At 42.2% G+C, this 11,214-nt stretch overlaps 1 protein-coding gene across 1 annotated transcript; it reads right to left on the reverse strand.

Moving 5' to 3' along the window:
- Positions 1-2,441: 2,441 nt before the first annotated feature.
- On the reverse strand, positions 2,442-5,929 carry LOC146390357 (tripartite motif-containing protein 16-like). Its single transcript, XM_084923427.1, has one exon. The coding sequence runs from the start codon at positions 5,558-5,560 to the stop codon at positions 3,869-3,871; it is 1,692 nt and encodes a 563-aa protein (XP_084779553.1). The 5' UTR covers positions 5,561-5,929; the 3' UTR covers positions 2,442-3,868.
- Between the last annotated feature and the right edge of the window lie 5,285 nt (positions 5,930-11,214).

The following is an 11,214-nucleotide window of genomic DNA, read 5'->3' on the forward strand; positions in this document are numbered from 1 at the left end:
ATGCAACAGATGCTCCTGCCTTGGTTTGAAGACACCTGCATGCATACTTAGAAAATCCATCTGTACATGTCAGTAAGTGTCTCACATTATCATTATCTGCACAATATTCACCCATATCAGCCAAATCAGCCTCAAACTGTTTGTCGATTCCACCAATCAAAACTCTATTTCTGGGAAAAAGTCTTCTTGCTGGTTTATGAAGTGTGTAAGTATCCTCCCTCTTTAAACAATGACAATGTTTCACCTCCAGTAGTGACAACATTACACCTGCTTATTCTCCTGCAGCTTTGAGAGGGTTATTCACACTGCCCAAACCCACCAAGTGAGCAGGGTCATGATATAATTTATGTCATGTGTTTTCCACACATGAGTGTTGTGAACACTGAGTGTTTTATGTCACAAAACACAAACAAGCTAATTTTTCACAGTTTCAACGATTCACTGGATAAATTTACATCTGAGATAAAAACATGTTTTAGTGAAAAACTGCACATCCATGTTGTTTTCTGGAACACAGGTTCAGAGTGACTTCCCAACAACCTGCAGACAACATTGTGCTTTTGTTTCTGTGTCAGGTACAAAAAGGTGAACCTTATACACACCTGATTAATGTTTATGGGATTTATCTTGCTGGTAATGATGCTTTGGTTTGTCATTTTGTTAACAACATACACCCTGTTTCTGTCTGTCATCACTATAGCTGCATGTGTACAATGTGGATATTGATGTTATGTAACAACGAGGCATGTGTCGACAAATCCAGGAAGTCTTTGATGAAGCTCATATTCAGGCTCACTTCTTTAAGGGACGGTGATGTCACCGATGACATCTGAAGTCTCGCTGGTTCAGAAAGTGTTTCGAGTGTTGGTGCGAGTTACGAACAGTTTCAGCTGTGACACAGAGGAGCTTGTTTCCATGGAGCCTGCTAAAAGGAGAAGGGTTTCCTCCTGTGTGGCAACACTTTGAGCTGATCTTTCTCAGTAAAATATTACACATAATGTTCACGTGAATGATGAAATGTGTTACTGCTAAAATACTCACAAGCTTTTGTTTTTTTTTTATTCCAAGGTGAAATGTTTGTTTTGTACCAAGCAACTGGGGTACAACAACAACAACAACAACAACAACAACAACAACAACAACACCTGATCTATGGGTATCATCTAGGCAGAGGTGCATAGATGCAAACCTTTACAGGCCTGCTGTGGGATACTCTCCTCAGTACCATGTGAAAGGGTTTTCCAAAGTCGGGGAGATTTTACCAAAAAGAGAAACAAGCTCATTCCAAGCACAATGGGAGAAAAACAGAATTGATTTCTTAATAAAAATGAATAAAGTCACCATCACCTCAGTATTCAGGAGCACACTCTCTGTCCCATCATTTGAAAACACTGCAACAGTTTTAACATCAACATCTCCCGTCCTCTTGGATTTATCTAAACAAACTGTAATCAGACTGATGAGTTTGTTAATATTTGTGCGCTGTTCACAGTGTTGTTAGTTTTGGTCTAAAATATTCTGACTTGAGCTGTTTGCACCGTAGAATTTATTGGCATGTTGCACCTGTTGCTGCTGGTGCTTTGACATTTCAGCAGACATATCAGTGTCACATACATTGTGTTAATTCAGCATGAGGTCAGAAATACATGAAAACAGCTTAAAACAAAAATGCTGGAGTCCAGGAAAGCAGTCCAAAGAAATCAAAGTTCCAGCAGCAGGAGCCCAAAACTCAACCTGAGGAGCTGGGTCAACCATGAGTCCAGTTTAGGGGGCCCACCCTCAGGCCAACGGCATAACAGTCCATAGTGAAGAGTGGCAGCGGTGCAGGCAACTGAGCAGATCCAGACGCCGGACGCGTGCAAGACGGCGGCGGCGACTGAGCAAACGAGGGCCTGGGCGACGATTCTCGGGCACCGGGCGTACTGGTGGAGGCTTGGTGGGTGCAGAACCAGACGATGGTGTGGTAACCACAGCCGACGAGACTGGACCAGATGGCAACGTGGCAGCCGCAGGCGATGGAGCAGATGGCGGATGAACCGGCTCACCAGAGCCGCCAGCGGAGACGAGGAGGTGCCGGAGCAGTTCTCCTGAACCCCCAGCAGAGTCGAATGCAGAGCCAGCAGGTGGGGAAAAGTCCGGCTGAGGCAAAGCTAACTGTAGCTGCACAGGGCACATACAGTGCTAACAGTCTGTCTGAGCTTTGTCAGAAAGATGCAGTCCTCAGCTGAGCTGCCCTGGGAACAGGAACTGGAAGTGGAGAGCGGAGCTCAGGAGCAGTAACAGTCACTGGGCAAACTAGGTTAATGGTGCCAAAGACAGTTTCAACTTGACACCGAGGTGTCACTCTGAATAATGTCTTTAGAGTTCAAACACACAGTAGCGGAGTTATCTGATTCAGGAGATACAGAGTCCACAGAAGACGAAACAGTGCTACTGTTGATCTATTTTTACTTATTTATTTATTTGTTTATTTGATGGATCCGCCTTCCCCTTGTGTTGATCATTCTCACCTGCTGGTAAGCCTCAGTCCTGAACTCCTCCTCCCTGTATGGTTGAATGTGAAGTTGCTTTCCCTGTCTGGATAATAAATCTTGGAAGCACATCTCCTCCCTCTTTTTAGTATAAAGAACCTGTGCACCTGACTGTGTTAAACATATAAATATGCATTAAAGCCACTAAAGTGTCTTATAGTCCCTGTTAACACATGCCTGCTGACACATGATACACAGTAATATGTGTTTGAATACAACCTGAAACCTGTTAATGTTCTGATCTAACAGCAGATTTCTCCACATGCAGGACAGAGAAATTCCTGGATCTGTCACACAAAAAGTGGAAAATATATTTGTTTGACATTTTAATCACAATAACAAAGAAATAAACTGTTGGTAGATCCACTTTTTACAACGAATCATTCATCAGTAAAAATCTAACTCAAATCAAATACAACAAATTCAACATTCATATAAAAAAATCCAACCCTGCAGGGATCAAACATCTGATCAAACACCAGGGTTGGACACAGACTTTCTAATCTGACATCACAAAGTTATTCTGAAGCTGTAAATCTAATTAAAAACTCCCCAAAACTACTATGAGAAAACCCTTAAAAGGTTCAGTGATAGAAGAAAAATCCTTTACATCTAAAATCAACAGAGGTTCCTGATAAATAGAATAATAAACAGAGAATAGCTGAACAGTTTCTGTGACACAGACGTAAAAATGCATAAATGCTCCATGATTTTCATTTCTATCCATCATCTTGAACACTGACTATAAATGTGTTCACTTCATTATTGTGTGATTTGGTTTCTTCACGTGTCTCTGTGTCTGAAAAATGACATTAAATGTCATCACTCTAAATACAATAATAACAATATAAAAAACCTCAAAGAGTAAAATGTTTTTTTGTTACATTTTAAAAGTTCAAACCTCAAACACATTAAGTTTACAGTCATATATGATCAAGAAAATCAACAATCTTCACATTTCAGAAACTGGAACCAGCTTTAAATGTGACTAAAATAATGATAAAACAATCAATTCTCTAATCATTGACTAACTGATGAATCACTGCAGCTCCAATATATTGTTGCATTTGACAACCCACTACAGCAACTACAGAATAAAACCACTAACCAGACTGATGACAGATTTCAAACATGCTGAATATGAAGAGTAGTATCATTTAAACTCACATGATTATCAGCCATAAGAACAAATTCAGATTTATATTGATGTAAGGTATATAAATGTAAGTACAGTTTGAATCAGTGCAATATTATTTTCACACATCAATGGACCACTGAACTTCTCAGCTTCTAAAATGTAAAGCCTCATTTAGAAACTACACAAGTACATATAATGGTCAGGGATCAACATGAACCTGTCTTCTCTGTTTGACTTTAATCAACTCTGCAGTGGCTCCAGGTCCAAGACTAAGTCCAGCATAGAGCAGCTGAGTGAATGTGGTCTGGACTCTGTGGAGGAGAGTCATGGTTTCAGAGACGCTGTAGAAAGACAGAATACCTGCTCTGTGATCCAGGTACACTCCTACTCTGGAGGACCGAGGACCTGAGAGGTCAGTTTGGACTTTGTTGTGAAGAAATTGAAAACTGTTTGTGTCACAATGTAATGCCCAAGATTTGTCATTGTATCCAAATAAACATTCATCAGCTCTGCTGATATTCTTGTGTGCGACTGCTACACGAGCTACTCCACCTCTCCACTCCACCTCCCAGTAACAACGTCCAGTCAGACTCTCTCTACTCAGGACCTGACAATACCATCCAGTGAATCTGTCTGGATGATCAGAATAAGACTGTTGTTGGTCCATAAATGTTACTTTTCTGTTCCCCTCAGATAATAACAGATGTGTGTTTGCTGTGTTTGGATCCAGTGTGATTTCATGTGAATATTTTAAGAATCCAGCTCTGGTCTTTGGCTCTGCTGGTGACAGTAAAACATCCTCTTCAGTGACTGTCAGTGAGATGTTTGTCCATTCCTCTCTCAGAATGTCCTGTAGTTTATCTCTGGTCTCTGACACAGCTGCTGCCACATCCTCAAAGTAGCTCAGAGGACGAATATTGGTGCTGGATGAGTGTGTAGACTCACTGAGTGCTGACAGTGAGGGGTAGTTGTGTAGAAACTGGTTGTGATCCTCTGTGTGTGAGAGCTGCTCCAGCTCGCCGTCTTTCCTCTTCAGCTCAGCGATCTCCTGCTCCAGCTTCTCCTGAAGCTCTTTGACTCGACTCACTTCAGTTTCTTGCTGGGATCTGACCTGCTGCTTCACATCAGAGCTTCTTTTCTGGATGAGACGGATCAGCTCAGTGAACATCTTCTCACTGTCCTCCACTGCTTTATCAGCAGAGCCATTGATGGCCTCCACCTCCTGTTGAAGCAGCTTCACATCTTTCTCTCGCTCCTGGATTCTCTGCTGGATGTTTAGTCGTCTCACCTCGAGCTCCTTCTGCTTCTCAGTCCTTTCTGCTGCAGCTGGGACTGTTTCATGGCCTTTATGTTCATCCATTGTGCAGAGATAACAGATACTCTGCTGATCAGTACGACAGAAAATCTTCATCACCTCATCATGACGAGAGCAGATGTTCTCCTGGAGCTTCACAGAAGTTTTAACCAGCGTATGCTTTTTAAAAGTTTGAGATTCATAGTGAGGTTGGAGGTGTTTCTCACAGTAAGAGGCCAGACAGACTAAACAGGACTTGATGGCTTTCAGCTTCCTCCCAGTGCAGAAATCACAGGCCACATCTTCAGGTCCAGCATAGCAGTGATCAGCTGGAGCAGCTTGGAGTCCAGTCTTCTTCAGCTGCTCCACTAAAGCTGCTAACATGGTGTTTTTCTCCAGGACAGGCCTCGGCGTGAAAGTCTTCCTGCACTGAGGGCAGCTGTGGATTCCCTTCCTGTCCTCTTCATCCCAGAAACCTTTAATACAGTTCCTGCAGTAGCTGTGTCCACAGGCTGTAGTCACCGGATCCTTCAGTAGATCCAAACAGATGGAACAAGAGAAGGTTTCTCGGTCCAGCTGAACTCCTTTCTGTGCCATTTCTCCTCTCAGTGTCAGTGACTGTGTGAGTTTCTCTTCCTTATAACTGAAACTAGTCTGAGCTCTGATCTCAACAACATGTTTCTGCAGTGAATGGAGCCTGTCAGCTCTTACACGTCACCACATGTTGGTTACACCCATCTTCAAAGTGCAGATCTGAAGGGGAGGGAACGAGGAAACACGTGGACAGAGAGGAGGTGCTGTGTTTAAGAGCAGGAAGAAGAGGGAGGGTTATCAGGCTGTGCTTCACTCCAGGAAGAGGAGCAGTTTGAGAGCGATACTGTGTGTTTAACCCTTTTTATTTACTGCTCACATCAACTTTTAAGCTTGTTAACACTTTCTTCTATATAAATAAACTTCAGTTTAGAAATGTCAGAGTTCTCACTGAAGTTAACAAACAGTCCTTCAGTTTCAGTCAATGCAGGAGGATAATGATCCTAAACATACAGATAAGGCAGCCACTGACATGATGCTTATGTTGCATTTTAGTTTATGTTCATTTCAATTGTTTCGGGCACAGCAGTCCCCAACACCACCGTGCGCCTTTGGCCCGGCATGCGGATCCGGTACACCATTTCAGATAGCTGTGCCAAGACTTCTGCAGGGCCCTGCCACTGACTGCAAAGCTTGGGGGACACCCAAGTGCAGTGCACCCAGACATTATCTCCAGGCACAAAGGCTCTCCCTCGGTGCCTGGTGTCGTAAGCCCTCTTCTGTCGCACTCCCGTGCTGGCCTGGGCCTAGTGGGAGCAGTCATGGACCACCTGTAGTCGCTCCCTCAGCTTTCTGTAATAGTCCATCTCCTGTCCTCCAGCAATCTCTGGCTCGGGAGGAGACCTGAACACCAAGTCCGCTGGTGTCCTGAGCTCCCGCCCAAACATCAAGGCAGCAGGCTTGCATTGGCTGGACTCCTGGACTGCAGTCTGACACGACCAGAGGGCCAATCATGCTGGTGTTGGCTGGGGAGGATGGCGAGCTGGGTAGCCAGCGTGCGGCTGAATTGCTCGACCAGGTTTTCGCTTTTTGGGTGGAGCGGTGTTGTCCTCATCTTCTCCACCCCAACCCACCGGCAGATCTCCCCAAAGACCTTCGATTCAAAATTACACCCCTGGTCATCCAACTGAATTGAGGTTTGCAAATGTGAAAAGGGTTGATCACATTTGCAGACAGCATATTGCATTGATACTAATTCCAAGGCACTGCATGACTGGCAGCTGAGTCCCCCTAAAAGTTTAAACCTAAAATCACCCTGCTGTCCATTATTAAACCTGTCATTTATTTGGCATCATTCAGCTTCACCACTTAACAGATTCCCACAAAAGTCCACATGGAGGCAATGAAGTCGAACACAATAAATAAACTGCACAGCAGGCCACTGATATTTACAGTTTTTCTCAATTGCTAAAACACTAAACCCTATTGTCTGAACCAAAGTCTGAGTTGCCTGAACCCACTTATTGAATCAGTCACTCTTTTGACAAAACCATAAGCACTTTTCACCTGTTTAGACACATCTTGTCAACACATTGTCATTGTGATGCACCTGTGTTGCATAATGGTGAGCACAGGTGGCAAACGTCAAACACAAGTAATGCTCAGGTGTCACCGGTTGAACACGACAACTCAAAATTGATCACACTTGTGGCTAATGATGTGGGGGTACATATAAGCCAGAGCACTGGTTTGTGAGGCACTACAATGGATAGACATCCAAAAAAAGGAGTTTGTGTGAGAGATGAAATCTTTCACATTTCAGATTACAGTTTTTTCTGAATGCTTAAACCCTAACTGTGATTCTTATAGCACAATTTCTAAAACTATTAATACTTATAGCAAAACCACTCACTGAGTTTGCAAAACTAAAAGCACAAACACTGCTTTGCACTCAGTTTGCCATTTTGTAACACACACTTTGCAAACCTGTAGCTACAATCCACTGCACAGCACTCTTTTTGCAGAACTGTAAACACAACTCACTGCTTTACACTCAATTCCCAAATGATCAACGCACTCCTAGCAAAACTATACACATTTACGGCCATTATTTACACTATTTTGCCAACTGTCTGGCACACTGTCACATGTGAAAACTTTTTTAGATAATTAGTTCATTTTGCAATCAGCCTAAGCACTATAATACAGGTAAGCTCTGTGTGTGGAGTACAATGGAGGGAGCAGGAAGAGTGAGAAGTAGAAGAGGCCGAGGAAGAGGACGTGGAGATGAAGTAGTAGGATGAAGAGGACGACAAGGACAAGGAGGAACAAGAGGAGGACGAGGAGGGGGGAGAGGAAGGGTAAGAAGAGTAAGAAATAGAATTGCTGATGACATCAGAGCTACAATAGTGGACCATGTAATCAACCGTGGAATGACCCTGAGGGAAGCTGGCCAACGGGTCCAGCCTAACTCGAGCCGCTACACTGTAGCAAGCATCATTAGGACATTTTGAAATGAGAATCGGTTAGTACAGTCACTTTGCACTAAGATCTGTAGCACTGCCATATGCCAATGAGAAACACAACAATACCATAGATGTAAAAATACTGAAATTGTTACTTTACAGAATTGCTAGACGACCAGATGCTGGGGCAGAGGAAGCATGTTCACTGCAGACCAAGAAACCCATATAGTCAATATGGCGATTGCAAATAATCCTATACTTGGAAATAAAAACTTGTGTTTGTTTTGATGTGTGTAAATAAACACCAGTACTTGAAGTTTGGATCCCTCCATGTTTACAGACCTATGAGAAAAGTATGACCTCAATCTGACATGGCCTACCTTGTGCACAGAGAAAGCAAAAGCCAGATGTGTTTTGTATTCATACCATCAGTGTGCAGTTGGCGCATTGTGTGCTTAGTAGATGATGGCTTGTGTGTACTGTTTGATACGAAAACACCATTTTTACGAAGATGTGAAGAGTTAATCTAGCTGTGTTCGCTTTTGCAAGAGTACTACAATGTTTTGATAATTGGGTGACAGGTTTTCTTATTTGTGTGTAGAGTTTTGCAAAAATAGCCAATAGTTACAAAAAATGTGCTTAAGCCATCAGAAAAAACTGTAAGTCAGAGCTACTGTGATTGATCACGTCCTTGTCCATGGTATGACAATGAAGGAGGCCGGACTAAGGGTACAACCAAACATCAGTAGATTCCACCATACTCCCCCTTCCTGAACCCAATTGAAGAATTCTTCTCCGCATGGCGGTGGAACGTTTAGGAACGCCAACCTTACACCAGGGTAAATCTCTTGTAAGCAATGGAACTGGCCTGTGGTGACATGGGTGTGGAGGCATGTCAAGCCTGGATACGGCATGCCAGGTTTTTTTTCCCTCGTTGCCTGGCCAGAGAAAATGTGGCCTGTGACGTAGATGAAGTCCTGTGGCCTGACCCAGTATGGAGAAATGATGCTGTGGCGGAGTAATGCACTTATATTTGTGTGCTTCTACGTACAAGTGCTACATGTAAATGCACAGGATTTCTGTTTTTTGGCAAATTCTCTTTTCTATGTACAAGTGTTAGAAATGCCCAGGTATTTTGTTTTCAACATGCATTTAGCCTAAATAAAGATTTATTTCTACCGCTTCATGTCCTGAGCATTGTGTTTTCCTTGTTTCTATGTAGTGTTTAGTGACTACTCAGTAGAGTATTTAATTTAGATTGACTTGAGGCATGATTTGATGGCATAGTTCAGTTTTGAATTGTTTTGGGGTGAAAGTTTGGTTTTGCAAAGAAGAGTCAGAGGTTTTGTGAATGTAGCTTGAAAATTGGGTTTTGTGTTCACAGTGTGGGAAAAAGGAGATCAGCTTTCCAGGAATGTGTCTTAGCAATCGAGAAAAACTGTAACGTGCTGGCAGCTCATGAACCGTTTGTCTCATTTCCACCTAAAATCCATCTCAGCTGGAAAGAAAGAACAACGAGGCTGAAGGTGGAAACTTAAAAGAAGAAAAAACTAAACTCCTGTGTGCTGAATAAGACACAGGATTAAAATCAGTAAATGCAGCAGAGTTTCAGATTCACAATAACAAGATTAATCTGTAGTGTTTAAAAAATAAAGCTGTAAATGAATCCTGAAAGTCTGAACTCACAGCTGCAGTCTGACAGTTTTATGAGATCAGAATTTAAAGAAGCCGATCACTTTCCCTGATGGTCTCCTCGTCTCATTTTTCAGGGTGTCAATAGAAAATACCTTTAAACAACATAACCAGAAATGTTTGTATTTAATGAAGCTTGGCTCTGATGACCATGTTCAGTTTGTTTTTAGGTAAATATTTCATTTTGCCTCTGGTTTGTATTTCCAGGTATGTTTTCTGTTGTCTTATATCATCTTCTGTAAATCATCAGTACCATTTGTTATAGTTAGTTAAAAAAATAGACAGAAAATTCAGAAAAATTCAAACCCATAAAAATAAATATGTATTTACAATATGTACACAGAAAGATTCAGAAAGGCAGCGCTCTGTGCTACAACATCCATCAGTAACCAGAAGAGTAAGAAATAATCTCTCCCTTCAGGCACATTAATGATTACGGCTGTGAATTCAATCCCAGCATAACAGGAGCCTGAATTAACATAAGTCATGTTACACAGCACACATCACTTCCTGTAATTAAAGCAGCTCAGAGTCTTTTGTTGATGTGACTGATGATTCGCTCTGATCCAAAGTTGGTCCTGCACAGAGAATCCTGTCAGTCCCAGTTTGTTTTTCTGAGACACTCAACATCTCTACATCAGCATAGAGGTGTCGTCGGCTTAATTTCTTTCTCAACACAACCCACAGAAAAAAAACACTAAGATTAAAGCTACGGCTGCTGTCACTCCAATTATGATATCTTTTTCTTGTTGATATTAAAGTTGGTCTCCGAGGTTTGAGCTGATCAGCAGCTTCTGTAAAAGACAAAAAAAATCTTAGTTGCCATTTGTTCATGTCTAAAATGGATATTTGCAACTAACATACTGAATTTGAGTCATGTAAGAATAGATTATGGTAGTATTAGAGATTTAGCTGTATGAACCATAGTAAAACATTATATTCATTATTCATTTAAGTAGGTCATAGGTCAGGCTACTAAAATTTCACACATAGAGCACACACAGAATTGGGAGAATAGGTCAGAGGTTCATGTGAGAAGCAGAGGCGACAGAATGCTGCCGTTACTGGGACACAGTGTTGGTGAGCCAAAGCTGGGAGAACACAGTGTGAGAAGAAGTGGGCAGCAAGGACACGAGATAAGGAGGCAGGAGATAGAGAGGGATCAGGAGGCACCTAGTTTTGAGAGACAAAGGTTGTGGATGTCTGTGTTGGAGAATCATTACCCTGTTTTAGGTTGCATTATACTTCTGATTTAGAAATTGTGAAATTATTACACAGATTTGTATTACACTATACTGCTGATTTATTATTGCGAATCAATTACACTGTTTTATGATGCATTATGCTGCTGATTTATAAAGAAATACTGTTTGCAGAGAATCGTGGCCTTGCTTTCCTGATTACAAAGATACCAGAACATACTGCACGGGAGATTCTCCCTCATCTCACACAGGAGGAGAAAAGCAGGAAGCCAAGGTTGTAACTTAGGTTCACTGAGAGAGAAAGAATGTGGATGTTTACGTTTTTTATGACTTTGTCCACATCTCCCGTCCGGACGCTTGT

The sequence above is a fragment of the Perissodus microlepis genome, chromosome 3, assembly GCF_051167445.1.
Source record: "Perissodus microlepis isolate ML-2025 ecotype Zambia chromosome 3, ASM5116744v1, whole genome shotgun sequence".
Lineage (NCBI taxonomy): Eukaryota > Metazoa > Chordata > Actinopteri > Cichliformes > Cichlidae > Perissodus > Perissodus microlepis.